General features: G+C 37.9%; 2 protein-coding genes across 5 annotated transcripts in view; one reads left to right on the plus strand and one right to left on the minus strand.

Moving 5' to 3' along the window:
- TFG (trafficking from ER to golgi regulator) overlaps nt 1–9342 on the plus strand; it is a 36687-nt gene extending 27345 nt beyond the window's left edge. For all 4 annotated transcript variants that reach the window (XM_058661808.1, XM_058661807.1, XM_058661810.1 and 1 more), the window contains exons 7-8: nt 5716–5814; nt 8533–9342. In XM_058661808.1, coding sequence (XP_058517791.1) covers nt 5716–5814; nt 8533–8915 — 482 coding nt within the window. In that variant the 3' untranslated portion in view covers nt 8916–9342. The remainder of the gene's footprint in view (nt 1–5715; nt 5815–8532) is intronic.
- A 1039-nt stretch (nt 9343–10381) lies between these two features.
- The window catches only part of ABI3BP (ABI family member 3 binding protein), a 230799-nt gene continuing 218198 nt past the window's right edge, over nt 10382–22982 (minus strand). The window contains exons 59-63 of the mRNA XM_058661811.1: nt 14873–14952; nt 14137–14166; nt 13432–13593; nt 11457–11579; nt 10382–10693 (exon numbers count right to left, since the gene is read on the minus strand). Of these exons, the coding sequence (XP_058517794.1) occupies nt 10578–10693; nt 11457–11579; nt 13432–13593; nt 14137–14166; nt 14873–14952 (511 nt within the window). The 3' untranslated portion in view covers nt 10382–10577. The remainder of the gene's footprint in view (nt 10694–11456; nt 11580–13431; nt 13594–14136; nt 14167–14872; nt 14953–22982) is intronic.

The following is a 22982-nucleotide window of genomic DNA, read 5'->3' on the forward strand; positions in this document are numbered from 1 at the left end:
TTCCATATACTGAAACAATATTTTGGTGAATTGCCCTTGGATCCTGAAAACTAGTTTCCACTTTTGATCAAACACCAGGTGGTGCTCTAACTATTTGTATCATGTATTTTCAGCACCAGAAGCAAGCGGTTGAGGTTATCCCTAGAATGGAGGTTAACCTAATACCAAGGTTAACAAAACCTAAAATGAATTGATCACTTTGGAAATGGACTTGAATTATCCTCTGGTGACACTTTCAGAGTTTTTGTTGAGTGAATGCTAGTCATTAGAGTCTAGCAAAAGGCATTTGTGTGTAAGTTAGTGATCTGGAAAAAAGTTTCTGCTTATATTTTTTATTGAAAACTCTAATTTACTATCTTGTTCTTTAACAAAATACAATTGCCAAAACTGGAACAAAATAGAACTGAAGTAGCTTTGGGCTTGAAAGAGGACAACAAAAACAGAATTTGAATGAAGAGTTTACTGGTTAATCCAAGTATACTAAAACCGTCTGTTTAAAAAAAAGATACTGTTTTTAGGAAACGATCAGAGTGGATCCACATAAACCTTACTAAACAGGACACAAAGATTAGTTATTCCTCACTAGGGTATGGAAGATTCTCTGCACACCCCTCCTAAAACTGTTCTGCACCTCAACTGTAGACAGAGGCCTGGTTAGATCTATAAGCCAGTTTAAGACTATCCTAAAATCTACCAAGTTCAGCAAAGTTATGCGTCAACACAATAAACAGCTAAATACTAAAATGAAAACAGACATGAGACAGCTGAATAGTACCCTATGGCCACTTTAAGGTGTATAGCAGCCAGTGCTGAGTACAAACAAAAAATGAAGGGTCAATGAAGTAATCACAGGGGTGGTTAAGAACTTGCACTGTTATAACGTATTGATTACTCAATACTATGTCAGTTAATTCCATAATGTTGTAAGTTGTTGTTGATGTTGTGTTGGGGCTTCTAATTGATCGGGACGTTATTCTGCCAGCTCTGCCTTCAGACCAGAGAAGGGCTCCCTAAGAAACTGTTGAATTTATCTGGATAATAAGATGCTGGACTCTATGCTTAGTATATGATTGCAACGAAAGAATCTAGACTTAATTCGAACTGTAATATTGCAACTAGGTGGAGGAATCCACCAAGGAGGGAGGGGATGGGGGAATCCCAGAGCCTATGAATCTGTGTCACATAATGCAATGTAGTTAATAAAAAAAAATTAGAATAATAAATGAATAAACAATAAAACAGTGACTTCTACAGGCAAAAAAAAAAAAAGACACTGTTTTTAATTCAGTTTGATCTTTTGTAGAATGGCAGTTGGAATGATAATTGTACCAAATAAGGTTGGTTGGTACAGATAGAGAAAGAGGATTTAGGGTTCCACTGGTAATACCTGAAATTATTCTATGAGGTGTTGGTTTTAATTGAGTATTTTCAAATAGGTAAAAAGTTTAAAATATGGAAGTATATAGTGAAGATTCTCTCCTTCTTTTGCTAGAGGAAATAGATTGACACCATTAGACAGCCATTGAATTTCTTTCAAGTACGTTAGTCATTTGCCGTGTTCTGTTACTTTTAGATTACATTGAAATACACAGTATAAAAATTAGTTATTAAATTGTAAAATCAGAAGATTAATAGCTGATTTAATTCTAGGTCAGACTGTCAAAAAGAATTGAAGTGGATGCCACATGTAGTTTAAACTTTTAGCTACATTAAATAAAATTTAAACTGAATTTGAGTTCGGTTTTATTTAGTTACCAACACCTTAATCCTTATTAAACAGTTACTAAATTGCAATCGGCACTGTGTGTTGGTGCAGATGTGACAGTGATTCCAAACAGTTCAAACATAATACAGCAGGTTTCAGGTGCTTAGTAGCCGCAAGATGTTGAATAGCTGATGTATTGAACAGCACAACTATAGGTTAGTGGTAGTAATTTGTATATTTCCCTAAATGGATTGTAGGCTATCTTAGTGACTATTTTTTGATATATAATGAGTAATTGATATCACTGTTTAGATTAATTGCTGAGTGTAATTTGAGTAGAATTATCAATATATAAAAATTGGTAATTCATATAGCAGTAACTTGTAATATGTAATAATTTAAAATAAAGAATTTTGAGTTGTTCTTGAATCTTAAAAAGGGACCATGGGATTGTAAGGTTTTCTCCTCTAGGATTGTGGTCTTAATGTGTTGCACTAATGCAAAGATCAATATAACATGTGCTTTGCTTTCTTTCTAATAGAAATTTAGAGAAATGTGTCATTAGAAAAATTCATTGTTTTGTGTTGGGTTCTCATACACACTTGGATGCAACGATGTTGCTATACGATGAGCATAACCTTAGGAAACACTGTTGGTTAAAGGGAACCCTGCCTTTTTTTTTTTTTTATTCAGATAAAGCCAGGGCCTTTCTTGCTGGAAAACTTATGTGTAGTTGGGTGTTTGCCAAAATGAGAGGTAGTACTAAGAAGAGCTGTGAATGTCATTAAGAGACCAGAAAGTATTGTTGACACTAAAAAAAGTGGAAGATCATATAATTACAATCTAATAAATTGTGAAATATGAATATGGCAGCTGAGATTAAAATCCTTTCATTTATGCAATTTTAAAACATACACTAATAATCAGCTCTTCCTGTCAACATCATGCTATCCATACTTACTGATATTTTGACATTTGTTTTTTTTTCACCCATTCCCTGCTTTTTAAAAACTGCTCAAGTATACTCAACTCTTCTGTATGCATGTCCAAACCTTTTTAATATAGCCATCATGCCCTTACACATAACATTTAATTTTAATGTCAACATGTACTGACATACTCCTCTTTTAAAATCAGCTTATTATAGTTGATTTATTCAAATTAGGAACCTAACGAAATTCACTTTTTTATTTCAATGGCTTTTGTCTCCTCATCCCCATCAAGCTTCTGTAGGTCCACAATCAAAATTACATATAGTAGTTACCTCTTGTTGGCATCCACAACTAGTATCCATAACTGCAGATGCTTAGAACAGTAAGTGTTTACCTTCTCAGGCTATATAGCCTTGAGACCCTGGGTCTTTCAGAATGCTGGCGTGTGCTCCAAAGCGGAATTAGGGCTGGAAACTTTTGTTCCTCATTTGTGAGGACCTATCAATAGGGCTGCTGTTTGACCAAATGGCAGCCCCCACAACAGTGAATAAATGATGAAGGGAGAGTTTAAGGTATGTTCTATCCTAAGAAACATTAGTGTCATCTCTCTTTTCTTGGTGTACAGGTTAACCCTATTTAGTGTGGGAGGCGCTAGCAAGTGCATGCCCAAATTCATTGTGTTCATTTTTATATAATGGAGTTAAACCTTTGTAATCTTTAAGAAATGTGCTTAGTTTTCCACTGCCATGGAGACATGCTATCATTACAGTACACTTTTTTAAATAAAAGGTTTATTATTTTTTTAAAGATTTATTTTTATTGGAAAGGTAGATATACAGAGAGGAGGAGAGGAAGAGCTTCTGTCCGATGATTCACTCCCCAAATTACTGCAATGGCTGGTGCTGCGCTGATCCGAAGCTAGGAGCCAGGAACCTCTTCCTGGTCTCCCATGTGGGTGCAGTGTCCCAAGGCTTTGGACTGTCCTCGACTGCTTTCCCAGGCCACAAGCAGGGAGCTGGATGGGAAGTAGAGCTGCTGGGATTAGAACCGGCGCCTATGTGGGATCTTGGTGCATTCAAGGCAAGGACTTTAGTTGCTAGGCCACCGCGTCAGGCCCCTACTTATTTGCAAGACAGGGCTATGGGGAGAGGGAAGGACAGATCTTCATCTGCTGGTTCACTCCTTACCTGCCTGCACCAGCTGTAGGTGGGCCAGTTTAAAGCCAGGAACCAGGAACTTCTTTCACATCATGTGGGTACAAGGGCCCAAGGACATGGGCCATCCTCAGTTGATTTCCCAGGCACATTGGCAAGGAGTTGGACTGGAAGTGGAGCAGCTGGAGCTTGAACTGATGCTGATACCACAGGTGTTGGCTTGTGCTGGCTCCTTTTTTTTTTTTCTTTTTTAGGAGGGATTTATTTATTTGAAAGGGGAGTGAGCAAAACATCTGCTGAGTCACTCCCCAAATGGCCACAATTGCCGGAGGAAACTAGGAGCCCTGAATTTCATCTCATTCTTTCATGTGGTGGCAGGGTTCCCAGTACTTGGGCCATCATTCATTGCATTTCCAGGCCTGTTACTGGGGAGTGAAATCTGAAGCAGAGCAGCAGAGACTCAACTGGCACTTCAGTCTATGGCTGTCCAAGTGACAGCTTAAGCCAGTGTTTCATAATTCTGGACCCTATTTTTTTTTTGACGTCTTTATTTGAAAGACTGAGTGACAGAGAGATTGTACTTCTGCTGGTTCACTCCCCAGTGGTTGCAGTGACTGGACTAGGTCACAGCAAAGCCAGGAGGTAAGAACTTCAACTTGGTCTTCCACATTGGTTTAATGTAGGTAGAAGGAATACTCTGCTGATAGAGCAGTACATCTCTGCTTATAGCACTTTAAGAAAGCCTGCCACAAGCAAGCAAGCTGGTTAACTTAAAGAAGAATTAAGCTCTGTACAACACGAAAAAGCTGACTGGCAGAGAAAGGAGTGTAGAGACGCCATCTGCTGGTTCCTTCCCTGGGTGCCTGCAGAGGTTGGGACTTAGCAGGGCCATAGCTTGGAACCAAAAATTTAATCCAGGTCTCCCATATAGTTGGCAGGAACCAACTACTTGAGCCATCAGTGTTGTCTCCCAGGGTTTGCATTATCTGAAGCCTAGAATCATGAGGTAGTCATTGCGTATTAATGAGTAACATAGTCCTATCAGATTTTTAACTGCTAGGTGAGCACTGTCCCCCCACATATGTTTTCTTTGGGAACAGATACTTTTACAGTAGGAGTTCCTTAGAGTCTTGATGAGAGTAGTCTACTTTATGGAGCTTAAAACCTCGGCTTTCTAAATGATGCTTAAGTGATGGTTTTTAGCTGTGATTCTGTTCTTAGTTAATTGACCTCAGGTAAGTTTCTTGATTTTTCTGAGTCTAAAATAGGAATTATTCATGAGGTTAAACTACACATGTTTTCGCACCTTGGTTATATTCTGTACCTGCTTTTTATTTTAGAGTCTGGTGACTTGTAATGTTTAGTTATGAGATAATCTACATTAAGCTGATATCAGTTTAATTTTATACTGTTTGCATAAATCATTAAGAAAATGTGGAGACTTGTGAGTTTATTTTGTGGCACTTGTAAAGAAGGTTAATAATAGCTTAATGGCAGCTGAATAGATTTGACTTTTATTATTTGTTTAGTGCAGCCCAGGTAAACACAAAGAGATACTTCTAGGGCTGAGCAGCCAGGGCCATTTGGTGGGCAACATCTTTGTTTAAGCCTGGGAGTGCTAGCTGCCTTCTGCACATCGAGTGACTGATAATGAATTTACATTTTTTGTTTTCAGTATTTATTTTCTGCTACAGGTATTTGATTTACCAGTAGCTTTTAACAACATACATTTTCCATACTTCCAGAAGTAAAGCCATGATTATTCTAAAGAATTTCATATTAAAATAAGAATTAGATTTAGGTACTACACCATTAAAACAACTGTAAAGCAGGAGCGATGATATACACAAATTGATCAAGCATTTTAGGATTAGCACTTTATTTCTGGATGTCAGGTTAAACCTGCCTGTTTTGTCTGTTACAGGTCAGCTGTACCAACAGTACCAACAACAGGCTGGTTATGGTGCACAGCAGCCCCAGGCTCCTCCTCAGCCACCTCAGCAGTATGGTGTGCAGTATTCAGGTGAGCAGGTGTCAGAGGCAATCGGCTCCTGGTTTGTGATCTGTTCCTGTATTAAATTTTAAGCTCTTATTCATTGAGTTGTAATACATTGCAATAGATGATGATATTAAGTAATTATTTAAAAGGATATATGGCACTTGTTTTTTTTTTTAACTTTTACATTAATATTTCCTTGTAAATCAACATTTTAGTTTTCCAGTGGGCAGATCACCTGAAAATCCCAGCAGATGATTGTGCAGGATCTGGTAGTATTAAATGCTTTTTGATACAAAATTAACTTGTACAGTGTGATGAATGATACTCTTAAATGTATATAGGAGTACCAGACCATAAAAAAAGTCGTGTAAAGTGTAACACTCTGGCCACTAACAACAAGTTTTGTTTTAGGTAGGATCCTTGGGTGGTTCTGTTTCATTTGCCATTTATCCATTGATGATCTATATAGTTAAATATGAAAAATCTTTTCAAAGTTTTTAAAGTCTTTTTGCATTTATGTGCATTTGTGTCCAACTGAAAACAGCTTGACTCTTGCCTAAATTCTGTTTCATGGAGTTTTCTATTAACAAGAGCAGAGGTCAACCAGTAATGCCCATATGCCAAATCTGCCTTCTACATCTGTTTTGTGAATGATGTTTATATATATAAAAAAACACTTGCTTATACCCATTCATTTCTGCATTGTCTGTTGCTTCTTTGGTTCTGTAACAATAGAACTGAGTGGTTACAACAGAGACCTTGTGGCTTAGGGAACCTAAAATGCTTATCATGGGACACTTTTAAGAAAAAAGTTTGCTGACTTAAACCATAACATTCTGCATTAATGGAATTTGCGATATTTTAATGCATTAGAGTAATTAACGAGTTATACTTGCTGCAGAGTGATTTAATCTGTAGATTACAGTTTTTACTTGTATAAATATATGAAATGAGTTTAAGCTTTGATTATACTTCTTGGGGAAGGGTGCTTTAGCATTTTTTAAAATTAAATATGAAAGTGTTACAAATGGTGATTTGTAGAAATCTGTAGTATCAGAGTTGAAGAGATCTAGTCATTTAATTCAGGAGATTTTGGGTCACTGTACTTCAGAAACCTGGGGAACTTTAAGGTACTTGGGTCCCACTCCCAGAAGTATCATTTCATTTGGTGTGGCATTAGGATGCAACAGCTTGTTCTAAGCACAGCCAGGGTTGGGGATCGCTGATCTTATCCCATAGAGTCATTTGGTCAATGAGGCAGCTAGGGTTCTAGGACATGAGGGATACAGAGCTGGATCAAAGATCCTTCCCTAGATTACGCACTTGTTAAAAAAGCAAGACCCCATAAATTTCTGTTTCAGTTTTTCATATTCATGAAAGTTTGATTTTGCTATGGGACAGAGACTGTAGGCTGATGGAAGCATTGTCAGATTGTAATCAAAAGGCCAGTAGGCTGCTAATGAAATGCCATCTCAGTCCTCTCCTGAGCGAAAAGAAAGGATTTTCTTGATTTCAAATAGTTTAAACATACAGAGCGCGAGCAAGCAAAACAACTTTGATTTTGGGTGGCCACAGAAAAGGCACAAATTGATTTTAGTTCAGTATTTAGACATTATCATAGCAGGAATGCCTCAGATATTTGATTAGCAACTTAGCTTGCTTTGAATAGCTTTAATTATAGGGTCTCTGAGTGGAATTTAGTTCTTTTCAGATTACTATCTTTGTATTTCTGATCCCATTAGTCTTATTAACTTGAATTTGACATGGAAATAGTCAAGTAAATATCTGCTTGGAGGCTAAGTGGTGGTAACATTGGACCATCTTTGACACTGCCAGTTTCCCTCTGTCACCCTTTCCAGTTTTTTTATGGACTATGTCAGAAAGCTTTGTTTCATGAGTAAATTTTGAACCCAGATTCAAGGTGAGTTCAGAATATACTCAAATTCATTCATTTTTGTTAAAATGCAGGGTTGTACATATTTTAATAATTCTCTTATGTATCTGGTATTTAATGCTGACAGGATTCCAGTCAATGGAGAGGTTTCATTGCAAGTAGCTGCAGGTGTGTTTCATGGTAGAGATCAAGTTTTCAGTGAAGCTGACTTGTTTTTAAAAATTTCATCCTGCTAAGTGATGAATATAGCTAATGAGCCTATGGAGCAATGATGGTAATGCTTTTATGTGTAATGTTGTACTGTTAAGTCCAAAATATGAGTTTTAAAAAGCATCAGAGTCGAAATCTGAAAGAAATATTTTTTACAATTCAAAACAGTACTCAGTATTTATTCCTGAATGACCTAGATTTTACCGAGTGAGTAAACTTTAGGCATCTCACATTAATGCAGTTGTAGTATTGTTTTCTTTCAAACTACTCATGCTCTATAATGTTAACCTTAAACATTGTTTATCTTTTCATTTTTGGTCTCCCCAGAAAGTATAATTCTTTCACTTATCATTTGAGCATCCACTATATATGCTAGCACAAGAATTTGCTTTCTGGGATTATAGTCTTTGAAGCAATCGTAATGACTTACTCTAAATTGGGTTATTGGGTTTATAGTATGTAGAGAATTCCTCTTGATAACTACTTGGTCTTCAAATAATGTATGGTGGATTTGCAACTCTGCTTCTACACATTTTTATGAAGTTTGAATTTCATTTTTGTCCATAGTAGTAGGCTAATTCTCTGGAAAACTTTCATTAAAAGAAATGAGCTATGTATGCATTATTTTGCCTTTTCAGCCAGTTACAGTCAGCAGACCGGACCCCAGCAACCTCAGCAGTTCCAGGGCTATGGCCAACAACCAACTTCCCAGGCACCAGCTCCTGCCTTTTCTGGTCAGCCTCAACAACTGCCTGCCCAGCCGCCACAGCAGTACCAGGCGAGCAATTATCCTCCACAAACATACACTACCCAAACGTCTCAGCCTGCTAATTACACTGTGGCCCCGGCCTGTCAACCTGGAATGGCTCCAAGCCAACCTGGGGCCTATCAACCAAGACCAGGTTTTACTTCACCTCCTGGAAGTACTGTGGCCCCTCCTCCAAGTGGGCCTAACCCGTATGCACGTACCCGTCCTCCCTTTGGTCAGGGCTATACCCAGCCTGGACCTGGTTATCGATAAAGAGGGCCTGCTGCACTGATGAACATAGCTGATTGCTATTTGCCTCCCAAAAGACTCCAATACTATTTTATTTTAATTTGTATTGAAGTTCAGAAATTTAAAAAAGCAGAGCATTTTTTATAATTGTTGCTGTTAATTGAAAATATAAATGGCAGGAATATAAAACAAGACCTAAATGAAAGTTTTTCTTCCCCTGCTTAAAAAATGTAGCAGCTTCCTAGTTATTTTGGAACACTACTCTTACATGTGTGTAAAGTGATTGACCTTCTAGCTTCTCTTGTCCAGAAGTTATTAAAATGCTGGGTTCAGATGTAGCCATCTTATTTGGCTTTTTACTAATAACGATGTACTTAGAGCCCTTTGAAATGACAATTAGATATGATGTATAAATGTAACCTTGATAGGTTAATAAAGATGATTGAATCCATTAGTAGTCTTGTAATTTAGTCGTTTACATGGTTAAAAAATGTTTTTTTGGAAATCATTATTGGTGTGAAGTTTTTAAATGAAGTTAAACTGTTATTTGATATCCTGACTGAAATGTGCATTTAGCAGTCATCAGTTTAAAACAGACTTTTTGAAAATAGTAGCTGCATTCTTAAATTTTCAAGATCTACTCACCTACATATATGACTTTGCTATTTTCCTTATGATGATGAATCAGTCAGAAATTAAAAACACCACAACTGTTACTGAAGAGTTTGTACTGTTTTGAAGAATACAAAGTGTATCACATTGAGAGGTGTAAGTGCAGGGCGAAGTCCTTTCAGATGAGGGCAACAGGGCACCATTGCCATCTTCCCTCCGCAGCTGAGGGGAATCGATACCTTTTTTAATGAACATGACTGATTTTTATTATAGCTTGAGTAAGCAGTTACAAAAATATCTAAAATGGTAAGGATCTTGTGAGCCCCCCCTTTGTGTGTTCAGACGTCACATTCACTCCCTGTGCATGTGGCTTGATTAAATTATAAAAACAGTTGCTTAAGGGGGTAGCTTAACAAACTATATTCAGATAATTGCATACTTATGAGTAAAGAAAAAATATTTCCTGAAACCATATGAAATTCAACTCCATTTTTAGTGGAAATTTAAAAAATAGTTTGCAGGTTTTTAGAGATGTATATGTTATCATGAATGGATAGCTTTGAGAAGCTATTTAGCTGTTACTAAAAAGTTGAAATTTAAATAAACATGAACATTAAGCCCTTTTCCCCCATGTATATACTGAAGAAAATTTAATCCAATAAGTTAAACGAAGTAGAGATTTATGGCATTAACTCACCAACACAAAGTGTACACATCAGTAATAAGTTTTTTGATGTTATTTCTGTCTTAAAAGTACTTCAAAACATTATTACAACAGTGTGATAAATAATACACAAATGATCTCTTAAAATACCATGAATAGGGAGCCAGCTTCCCCAAAAATGTTATTCTGTTAACATCAATATCTTGTTTTCTTAAAATGACTTTGTAAAACCTGATAAATATTCTCAGCAATCTTTTCTAATAAACATCTAATACTGCTACTTAGATTGTAGACTTTATACATAGTAAACAAAATAGCTTTGAATGAACATTAAAAATACCATAGTGTTCCAATGATTTTTTTTTTTGCCATGATGAAGCAGAAGGTACTTTTGAGCATCATTGCAGCATCTACCATTTACCAGGAATTGTAGTTCCACATTCATACCACTGCACATAATTGATTTGAGTGTGACCACCAATTTCTCCAAATTGGACAGGTTCTTGGCGAACTGCTCTAAAATAACCTGGGAGAAAAAAACAAAAACAGCTGAATTGTACTTTTAGCCTCACAGCTCATAAACTGAAGGATTTTAACTGCAGGTAACTGAGGGAAGCCAGTCTTGGGGTTCCCTCATTAGGCACTAACAGGCTGTCTGTCATCTTGGGGCGCCCTTGCTGTAGTCTGTCAGAGTGGGATGGTTGGTAGCATCTGGGAGCAGTTTGAAGCACCCACAATATATTCACAGATCTTAAGTCATCTTCGTCAGTGGAAGGTCTGAACTTCTAGTGACTCCTGAGTGATGCGTCTGCACTCCTTAGGCAAGTACCACGTTCCTTTCAGTTCTCATTCTGCAGCACTGTGCTCTTGTGTTTTTAGCAAGTTAGGGATGATTCCTTTCCCTGAAGACTTGTAGTTAAATTTGTAGTTACTTATATCCTTTTTTCATTTTTGATAGTAACAGTTTAAAAAAAAAATGTAAGGGAATGAAACAAATAGTGCAGATGTGCTCAGTGTAACAAAGACCATGAAAATAATGCATGAATTTTAAATGTTTAAGAGACTAATCATGATTTTTTTTTTTGCAAATTCACATGTTCTTTAAGTAGAATGCATTCACATCTGTGTAATTTCCCTTAGTTCTGCTTCCAAGTTGAGTCTCTGTGGCCAGTCAGAGCAGCGGTTTAACCAGTTCTTTTTAAGGTGATTACTTCCCTCAGCATGATTTCTTTTTCCTTCTGTGTTAATTTGTCAGTCCACTTTGCTTACTACGGGATGAGTAAACATACCTTCTTTGGTGGGTAACTGGTCAGAAGTGAGTTGCTGTCCTGTGCGGCCATCTAAAAATGAATCCACAAACTGGCAGTGATCCTCTCCATGGCCCCTCTGATCGCCTATGTTATAAAACTTTCCTGAAAAACCACAAATGGAAAGGATGATAAAATATTGCTTTTTATGAATAGTATTGAATCAAATTATTTAAAAGAACCCTCCTTTTCTGTTCTTGGGTTTTCTTTTCCCTCCTAATCACCCTATTTGAAACCACCAGTGTGTATTTTGACTGAATCATGGATTAGTGATTAGTCTCTTCCAACTAATTATTCTGGTTGCAGTACAGTTAGCCTGTGGTCTTTCTCCCCTTTCCTTCTCAGAATTAGTCATCTTTTTTTAATTATTATTATTTTTATTGGAAAGTCAGATATTCAGAGAGGAAGATCTTCTATTCATTGACTCCCCAAGCAGCCACAACAGCTGGAGCTGCGCTGATCCAAAGCCAGGAGCTTCTTCCAGGTCTCCCATGTGGGTGCAGGGTCCCAAGGCTTTGGGCCATCTTGACTGCTTTCCCAGGCCACAAGCAGGGAATGGGAAGCGGGGCTGCCAGGATTAGAACTGGCACCCATATGGAATCCTGGCGTGTTCAAGGTGAGGACTTCAGCCACTAGTTTACTGTGCCGGGCCCAGAATTAGTCATCTTTGTACAGTGCAAGACAGGGCAGGCATTGTGGCATAGTGGGTAAAGCTACCACTTGGTACACCAGCATCTGATATTGGTACCAGTTTATGTCCCAGCTTCTCCACTTCCAATCCAGCTCCTTACTAATGGTCTGGGAAAGGGAATGGAAGATGGGCCCAAATCCTTGAGCCCTTGCCAGCCATATGGAGACCTGAAAGAAATTCATGGCTTCAGCCTGGCCCAGTCCTGACCCGGTCCTGGTTCACTGCCGGTTGGGAAGTGAACCAATAGAGGGAGGATTGATCTGTCTCTCCCTTTGACTGTCAAACAAATAAATAAATATTTAAAATAAATTGCAGTCAAGCAATACATTTTTGTCACAGTTTTCTGTAAAACCTAAATATTCTTACCCAATTTCAAAGGTTGACATGGCCCATGTTTGCCTAATCCCCACCCCTCCCTCTATACTAAATCTCAGCCATACTAGCAAAACTGAAAAACTGATCTGACATCTTCTCCCTCAGAACTCACCTTTTTGTTTTGTTTTGTTTTATTTATCTCAAGTGTTTTCATTCTTGTTACACAGTTAATTCCTCCTCATTTTCTCTTGACACAACTTCTCAAAACATTTTCAGAGAGGTCTCCCTTAACAATTCTAACTTATAATTCTTATTCCTTTTAAATTGCTTTCAGAGCACTGCTAAGTTCTTGCTCATTTCCAGGTTCATAAATACATTGGTCTGTTTCTCCACCAAGAAAGTGGAGGTCAGCTCCATGGAAGCAGGAAGGGGTCTCATACTGCTCTGGGCCTGGTTCTGTCATCTAAACCACAAAGTGGATAATCCGTTCACTTTCGTCGAATGATACCAGATACCTATCTACCTTTATTGGGTCCAGGGATATATGTTCAAAGTTTTTACTGCACAAATGTAGGAAATTATAATCTATTGGGTATGGAGCTAGGAGTTATAACCCTTCTTGTATCTTAAAGATGTCATATTCCTTCCATTATAGTTAAGATTCATGTGTTATCGATAAGCTTTTTGTTCCTAGCTGACAAAACTGAGCTGAAACGTGCTAGTGCGTGTGCATTCCAGCTTGCCACTGATGTCACTGTTGCAAATTGCACTTTTATTATTTGCCTTCTAGTAACAGCTTCCAGGGCAATAACAATTTTAGTAAAATTGGAAGATTTGCATTTATATCACCAAAGGCGCTTAGAAGTTTTTGTAGGAAAGGTCAAATTACAGAATATTAGAAAACATTCTTCAAAAATAAATGCTGAAACCAAAGCTGCTATCCTTACTCACCTGTGAGGGAGTCGCTCAGGTAAATCTTGTACCTGAGAGAGTTGCACAGCTGCACTCCTACAAATTTTTTATACCATGTTCTTTTGACATACTGTTTACCCTTACATTCTGAGTAGGAGTCTGAATTAAAGGGTCTTTCAGTCCAGATGGCGTCTCTCCCGGCTGCACAAGGAAAACACACAGGTTTGTATCTGGCTCTGAAATACTGGCTGTTCTAAAAGCTTTTAAAAAAAACTTCAAAAGTCATTAACTTGCCAACACCTATTTTTTTCTCCAGTGCTACATACGGGAGCCAAAAGTATTATAATAAAGTTTTAAACAAATATAAACTGCAAAATAAGTCCATGATGAGATACAGCTCAGAACAAATGCTTTTACAATACTACAAGTGTGCAGTATTTGCAATGCCCTTTAGAAGTAAAATTACAATAACCAATTTTATATGACTAGTTATTAAAGAAATGCATTGTTGTATCTTGATTTAATTGTTAAGCAGGATTTGAGATGGCTTAGTGTATGAGTAAGATAAACTTCAAAAATACCCATCTTGTTTGTAGAACAAGGGAAACTCAGTATATTAAGTAAAAATCCATGTCTGATAGAGGAGTAAGGGGGGCAAATTAATAACTCAAATCCTGTCAAATTAGTTTAATTGAATCAGTTTAGAAACTCATCTGTTGTGTTCCCATTCATGCAAGAACTTACCAGAAACTGGCTCGCTCACTCTTGGGTCCGCTGAGGAGAGGAAGTAAGCAAACAGTAAAGTCAGACATTACTAGGACAAGTCCCAGCATTCCAGTGGTGTGGTGAACGTTGACTGCTTCTAGCTCTTAGGAAAACTGACATGTAAAATAGTACATTCTTGATACAGACTGAATTTGGAAATGTTTTTGGAAACTGTCCTGGATTTAAACATCTTGGTCTGCCAGATATGCAGCTCTATCTGCTGTGTAGGTTTTGAGTCTCTGTTGCTGTCTACCCTTTGCTTCAGTTTCAACAGCTTCCTCTTACGGTTTCATACAGAATCTACTCATAGTATAATTACCAAAATGCTATGAACTCCAGTTACTGGTAAAAGTAACTAATAATGCTCTGTGTATAGATGCTCAGTGTTTTTGAGAGGTCTAGTTAGAAAATGTTATAACTACTTTTAAAGAGAGACAATAATATAAGTTCCCTCTCTGGATATCCTGATGCTGACTTCTGTTTAATGCATACGCGAGAGCAACATTTTTAGGGTTGTACATTTATATGCTAAAATACCTTTTTTTCTGACATCAAGATAAATACGGAAAAATGTGTTATTTCTGATGGCATTTTCATCTTTGGATGGCTGTTTAGAAATTCAGAGCATTTAGCTGGGATTCTAAGGAGGTGTTAAGGCAACACCTGGCTCCCACATGGCACCACCACCCCTGTTGGGAATCAGTGTTGAGATTACCTGATTCAGTACTGAATGCCACTGTTTTGCTCGCAGGACCTTCCCCAAGCGGATTTTTGGGTTTAATCTGGAATTCATAGCTGTGTGGAGGGAATTAAATAATTATATTTGGTAGGAAGCAATATCCTTTCTCAGTCAATGGTAACATTGAGGAGAGAAAAATGTTTTAATTTTGAAACAGTCTCCCTAATGCTTTATATAAGAAATTGATTGATTAAAAAAAGTGGTTGTCTTTTTAAACACACCAGATTAGCAAACTATAACTGGGCACATATGTAATGGACAGCACAGAAAGGAAAGAAGTATGTGGCTGACCCAGGCTAATTCACCTACAGGGAACCTCAGTTTCTTCCAGGTGTTTTGGCTACTTCCTAAGAAGTGGAAAGGTTCCTTTTCCTTTCATTTCAGCTCTGAGACTAGCTGCGGGATTGGAGAAACTTCCTTGTTATAGGGATTGAACTGCCTATGTCACAATCACACATGGAAACCCTGGGAAACATCTGCTTAAAATGTAGGCATCTTATCCTACTCCACCTACTGAAACAGTCGCCAGTTGTTTATAAAAGTTCAGTTTATAACAAATTCCTGAGGTGAGCCTTTTATCCACTGAAATTTTCAAAACTGCTAGACTAAGTTATGAGAACAGGTACAATTTTGGGTTTTTTTGGTTTTGTTTTTGCAAGGACTTCCTTTTTATATTTCTTGGATATAACTCTTGGATGACAAAGGTTACGCTATCAAGGAAGTGGGCATGTTGTATTGCCTTGTGAAGAGTGTAGCACAACACTTGACATTTTTTCTCTCCCATTGTTAGAGTTTGGGTCAAAGCTTTTAGACTCAGGGTGTGAGTTAGTCAACTTTTAGAGAATGACAAAGTTTCGCTGGTAATGCAAACAGCAAACAGAGTTTATTGCGCCAGCATGTTGGGGTCAGATCGCACTTGGGGCATGCAGGCCAGCCAAGCCAGGCGGTCGGACCCCGAACAGTTCAAGACAGTAGTTTATATAGGCCCTTTGGGGCTGGGAAATATATCAAAAGTAGCAACCTTAGACATATGGCCTTTAGGCACAGGGAGCCTGTTCCGTTTTTATACTTACTATTTTTATGGCTTATTTTATTTTTATACTTTTATTTTTTTCTTGTTTTTGGGACTGGAAAAAAACTGTGCCCTTGCCTTCACAAAGTTGCAAGGCAGCAAAGAACAGATTTATCGCTAAAGTGGAATCCTCCCAAAGTCCAAACACCTCCTGGCCTAGCAAAGTAGCAGTTGTTCAGTACAAAAGAATCTCACACTGTCCAACAATAACATTTTACCCACACTCTAACATTCCCCCCTTTTTTGTTTTATACTGAGGAATCTTTCTCAGTGTAGGGTAGTTGTTGAAACTATTGTCTGAGGACTAGTAACTAGACGGTACGGTCCTTTACAAATTTTATATAAGACTTTTATTAGGAATTGGAAACTTTAACTGCCTATTATTTTATTTGGCTCCTATATTTTTAATATAACTTTGAATACACAGGTCTTGCATGGGAAGTCACTACATAGTGACTCTAGTGAATTTAATAAATTAGCACTTTTATGTCTGACGTTAATGATTACTTGAGGCTTTTGACACACGATGTTTAGTCTGTGGAAGCTTTCTGAATCCACAACAACCCCACGAGGCATTAGACAAGGCCACGCACAAAGTGGAAGTTCTCCTCTCCTTCGAGAGAAGAGCACAACCGTCTTTGATGGTTGCTTTTTTGCACTGGGGCATGCACCACTGAGGCCCTTTACGGAGCGACACTCTTGCAGCTGCGTCTTGGGCTTTCCACACCTGATGCGCTTGCTCTCTTGCTGGCTCTCCTGTCAGACCAGAATGCCTTTTGGGCTGATTTTGAGGCCACTGAGTGTTACTCAAGATTGTCAGTCTATTAGTTTGTTGTAAAAACCATTTTCTATGTGGGAGTATTTTAACATTCTTTGACATTTGAATTATTGTTGAATATTTTTATACATATAGCCATATGACTATATAGTTTTTCACATAGACATTAGGTAACACACATTGTAACAATAGTAACATTTTTTGTAACCACTTTTTGAAATATTTCTTAGGTATTTAGAGATATCTTGTTTCAATAATTTGAATAAACTATAATTATAGTTTATCATTAACCTTTAGTTTTAATGGATACAATAGGTCTGTTATAATCTAGAAAATAAAGTATTCATGTTTTGAATTATTAAACATTAAGCAAGTAGAGACATTTGTATTTTAGATAGTATTGTTAAACCACTTGTAGGATTTTATACACTTTTGTACTTTTTAGACCCAAGTGCTTAATCATCACGACTGATAACACTGTAACCAGATGGTCACTTAGGGATTAGGAAGGAAGGTTTGAGGAATTTACATATTAACAATTAGTTTGTCCATCTAGTAGGTGCCTTTTTTTAGTCTGTTAGTTTTTGTTTTTTGACTTGGGGGAAAAGCACTTTTTTCTTAATTTGTTCAATAATAGAGCTTATTGAAGCTGGATAGACAATTGATAAAGTTGTCAATTTGTTTTTATTAACAATTTTCAAAACTTGAGACTTCCATTGTCAGATATTTAAGAGTACTCTTATAGATGTACACTTTAAAGGGACTTTGCAAACAGATGTCAATTTAAATGTCAGTAAATACTTAAACAACACTGTAATAATATTTTAAAAATTATAATTAGTTCTACATAAAACTTGCAAGATTTATTTCTCAAATTTTATGACTTTTTCACCTCTTTTTTAATATGATTAAACCTTTAACTATTTTGTCCTAGCTTTTTTTAGCCATATTTTTTTTAGGACAAAATATTTTACCACCACAGCAATTTTCTTCTTTAATAATTTTTCTTTCATAATCTTTTTATTAAAAATACACTTTTATGTTTATAACTATTTTTTTACTTGCTAATTTAAGACTCTAAACTTAAACATCTTTTAAACAAAAGTAGTTTAACTTTTAGATACAATTGTTTTAGGCAATTTTTAATTATTTTTTATATATAGCCAACTCATGAACACATTTTAAAACACAAACCCGCTTCAGAACCAGAAGCAGTTACCTCCTTTTAGTTGATTTGGGAACTTTCCTCTTTTTAAATGAAGGCAGAGACAAGGTCAAGGTTCTAAAGTCCCAACTTCTTCAAAGGCCAGCTCCAAGCATGCCCCTCCCTTTTTTTGGGCTGATAGGCCTGGCGTATCTTTTTATCTTTTTCTTTATTGAAGTCAAGGGTACTGAAGAACTTTTGACAAGAATTTTTTACTTTTGTTTCGATTTTGTTGCTTTAAAAAGGTTAAATACTTAGAAGATTATATATGATATAGACAACTTTATTACACATGCTTTAAGAACTCCTTGTTTTCCTGTAAGGCAAAATTTTACAAACAGTACTTTTTTATAAGAACACAGATAACTTATAACCTGAATTAATTTTGTGATTAAAAACATTTTGACCAATGGACATAAATATCAATACACATTTTTTGCAACCATGTAAATATCTATTACTTTATAGAATATATGAAGCAATTTTGTATAATTTTATAACATTGTGAGAATTCAATCTAGATTGTTTTAAATAGCAACTGAATTATCTAAATTTTGTCTCTTTTTTTGAGAGTTCCATGGATCCTATTGAATTCCCAAAGTCAGGAGAACTGAGCATGCTGACAAGTAGGCCAGATCTGATCCGAGTTACAACATTAGAAACCAGTGCTAACTTTTAAGACCAAAAAGTAGTAGAAAACATTGTAAAACACTGAGAGTTCATTACTGAAGTCACTTGCCGTAATACAAAAACTGATAAGGCCACATGAACCCATCACCAATATTAGTAAAATACATCACAAAAGGCACATAGGATTCCACACTCCTAGTCAGAGGCAGAGACCAACCCAGAAAAGGGACCAAAATCTCTCAGACTAGAAAGAGTTAAATTAACTGAAGAGTTTGCTCCCGCCCAGGTCCTGCTGCCTAGAAGCCATGCCTTGGCCAATCGGCAGCACTCCTAAGCTGTGGGAGCCTTCCCAGGCATCCAATTCAAGCCTAAAATAAAAACAGGGCTATAAAACAAGGACACACAGTACACATCTAATTTAGGCCCGCAAATACACAAATTCCCAAAGCAGGCTAATTTTTATTCGGACTGGTCCACTTTACACACTTCTCCACACACTCACCACTCCTCTAGATCCGGATCCTTAACTAGAAGTGTTTTGAACAGTGTCCACTTGGACTGCCGAGAATAAATGAGCTCAAAAACTTCCTCTAGGATGTAATCCTGCTCCTGCCTTGTAGGTCATTTCTTACGTTACTTACTCGGGATGGCCAAGTCCCGCTACGGTCACTGGAGCCTCTCTTGCTCCCCTGAAGCCTCGTCACTGGAGCTTTGCCCGCTCCCCTGAAGCCTCGTTACTGGAGTCTCTTGCTCCCCTGAAGCCTGGTCACTGCAGCCTTGCTCCCCTGGCTTTCCTGGCTTTCCTGGAGCTTTCCTTACTCCTCTCCGGGGTGATCAAGTCTCACTGCAGTTCCTGGAGCTTCCTTGCTCCCCTGGGGTGATTAAGTCCCATGGTGGTGTCCTGGGGCCTCACTCGCCCCTCCCCCCCCCAGCCTCTTGCTCCCCCTTGGGTCTAACCAGAGCCCTCGAGGAATACTTAACTCTGATACTAGTCGACTGTTTGGTCACTCTAAGAGGTTGTCGACAATCTCACTGGGGCCTCCAAATGTTAGAGTCCGGGCCAAAGCCCCTAGACTCAGGGTGCGAGCTAGTCAACCCCCAGAGAATGGCAGAGTCTCGCTGGTAATGCAAACAGCAAACAGAGTTTATCGCGCCAGCATGCTGGGGTCAGACTGCACTTGGGGCACGCAGGCCAGCCAAGCTGGGCGGTCGGATTCCGAACAGTTCAAGACAGTAGTTTATATAGGCCCTTTTGGGCTGGGAAATACATCAAAAGTAGCAACCTTAGACATATTGCCTTCAGGGACAGGGAGCCTGTTCCGTTTCCATACCCACTATTTTTATGGCTCATCCCATTCTCACACTCTTATTTTCTTCTTGTTTTGGGGACCAGAGAAGAACTGTGCCCTTTCACAAAATTACAAGGCAACAAAAAACAAATTTATCACTAAAACAGAATCCTCCCAAAGTCCAAACGCCTCCTGGCCTGGCAAAGTAACAATTGTTCAGTACAAAAAAATCTCACACTGCCCAACAATAACATTTTACCCACACTCTAACACCATGATATAATAGTCATATTCATATGCCCTTTATTTCAAAAGGTAAAACTAGACCCTCCCCCCATACACATAAAGAAACCCACATCTTTGGAATTATAAATAACTTTGATTCTATTAAGAATTATTCATAAAATTATTAGGATTTGACATTTATGCATAAGCTATGTAAGCAGAGCAAACTTAAGCAATCCAAACTATAAAGCAGGTTGGCATTTACAAGAAATTCACAGGGCCTTTCAGTAGCAGACTTAGCAACAAACTCACTGAATTGAACTGACCTGAGCCAGCTGATGGCATCCTGAGTTCCAGATTTATAGAATGCTTTCTGGCAGATAATTTGTCTTTGAGAAGTTTGTAATTAAGAACAAAGAACATGCAAAAGATAGGTATTTTATTAAAAAAAAAAGAAAAAGTAAAAAGCAGAGGGTAACAGTTTGGTACATGTGGTGCTAAGTCCACAATTTTAAGATAATAGGGGCTCAGACAGCCAGTTGCTTGATCATTGAGGCAGTAAACACTGCTGGAACTGGGACCAGCACCATGGCATCTAGGCTAAGCTGCTGCATACAGCACTTGCATCCCATATAGGTAATGTGGCTGCTTCCCTTTAATCCAGCTCTCTGCTTAAGACCTGGGAAAGTAGCAGAGGATGGCCCAAGGCATGGGCCCCTATGCTGAAAAAGCTCCTGGCTTTGAATTGACTCAACTGCTGCCCTTGCAGCCATCTGGGGAGTGACCCAGTGCATGGAAGATACTCTGGTCTGTCTGTCTTTTCCTGCCCCTCACCCTGCTTCTTTCTGTATAACTCTGCTTAACTCTGCTTTCCAAATAAAAATAAAATAAACCTTAAAAAAAAAACCTGCTGGAATTTAATAGACTCTAGTGTTAATGACGACTTTGACTGTATCTCAAGTACATTATCTGACATTATATAGATTAATACATAGTGCAACCCCTAAGATAAATAATATTCTGATTTTCTGTTGGGAAAATTAAGTTCATAAACATGGTAGAATTTACCGTCATCTCCAGACTTCAAAAGTGAGAAAGGACACTTAGAAGTTACCCTTCCTCAGAGAGTATTTAATGAGACTTCAAAGGAAAGCATTCTATAACCAACAATCACATAGAATGCCACTGTTAATTGTGATGAAATTACATCATTTAAATAAATCACACGTGTGTATGTTTCCAGTGGGGTGTGTTTCTGAGATAACATTCTTGCTGAGAGACCTAATAATGAGGAACCAGCAGAAATAAAACCACCACAAAATTATGGTGACCTGATAGTGGGAAAGCAAAAGAAATCCCAGGCATGTGGATTCTGACTCAAGTGGGAATGCATCCCACATCCTTTTATGCCAAAAGTCCCTGTACTTCGGCCAAGTCTGATTGTTGGAATTATATCTGTGTCTGTTTTGAAGTTACACGTAAGCTCTGTGGACAGCCACAAATATTCATAACCTACTTTTTCCTGTTTGTTTTTTTTTTTTTTGCCAGAATTTTGTGACACTTGAAATTTAAGAAACTGATGAAGAATGAGTTTAATTAACAACATGGAAGCTTTTTTTGGGGGGGGGGAGTGGAGGGGTGGAAACCCCTACTTACCCAAGAAGCACACTATGCCATAAAGTGAATGACGCCATAGGCTAAAAGTAATGTCTGAAATCATGTACATAGCAAATGTGCATTCGATGGTTTCAAGATTGCAAAACAAAAAAAAAAGGAAATAAAAATATAAAGTTAGAAGTAGATATTTTGGAAGATAAAGTTACGTTTTTCAAATAAAGATGAAAAATCAGAAAAATAGAAGAGTAGAGTTTATTCCAGAGAATACAGGACCTAACTAGTCAGAATTCAAGAACAGACAGTAGGGAGAAAAGAGAACAGAAAATTATTCACATTTCCCAGATCTGAAATATGTGAGTTAGCTAAAGCATACAAGTAAGCCTTTGCTTGTGATGCCTGCATTCCATATCAAAGTTAGTTGCAGCTATTTTTCTTCTGACTCAGCTTTTGCTAATGTGCCTGGGAAAGCAGTGTAGGATGGCTCAAGTACTTTTGGGCCTCTGTCACCCAGGATACTGTTCCTGGCTCCGGGTTTTGGCCTGGACCTGGCTGTTGTGAACTTTTGGGGGAGTGGTCCAGGAGGTGGAAGATTTTTACGTCTTGTTTCTCTTGCTGTGCTTTTTGAATAAGTAAATATTTCAAAAATATTTCTGGGTTTGTGTTGTGGCACAGTGACACTGCCTGCAATGCTAGCATCGCATATGGGCACCAGTTCCAGGCCCAGTAGCTTCATCTCTAACCAAGCACCCTTCTCATCTGCCTGGTAAGGCAGAAGATGACCCAAGTACTTGGGCCCCTGCTGCCCATGTGGCAGACCTGTGAGAAGTCTGGTTCCAGCGCTGACTGCTAGAGCCATTTGGGTAATGAACCGGAGGGTGGAAGATAGATTCATTCATTCATTCTTACTCTCTTCTCTTTGACTTTCAAATAAATGTTTTAAAATAAAGATTTCAGAGTACTAGGAAATAAAGGTGAGATCCTAAAAATGGAAAGGTCCTAATCAGAGGATCCAGAATTACAATGACATTTGATTGACAGCAACACTAGAAGTCTGGAAACAATGGGGCAATAACTATTAACACAGTTAATAATATAAATAAGACATTTTAAGACATAAGGACTCAATCATAAAGTTTAAAAGACAAGGGAGGCAAGACACAGACGAAAGGTGATCGTTTGGGGTTCTAGAAGAGATTTTCTTTTCAAAAAAGATTTTACAAAAACAGAACAGAGAAACAACTTGAGTGTCCATTTGACAAATGATCAACCTG

The sequence above is a fragment of the Ochotona princeps genome, chromosome 3 (assembly GCF_030435755.1).
Source record: "Ochotona princeps isolate mOchPri1 chromosome 3, mOchPri1.hap1, whole genome shotgun sequence".
NCBI classification, from domain to species: domain Eukaryota; kingdom Metazoa; phylum Chordata; class Mammalia; order Lagomorpha; family Ochotonidae; genus Ochotona; species Ochotona princeps.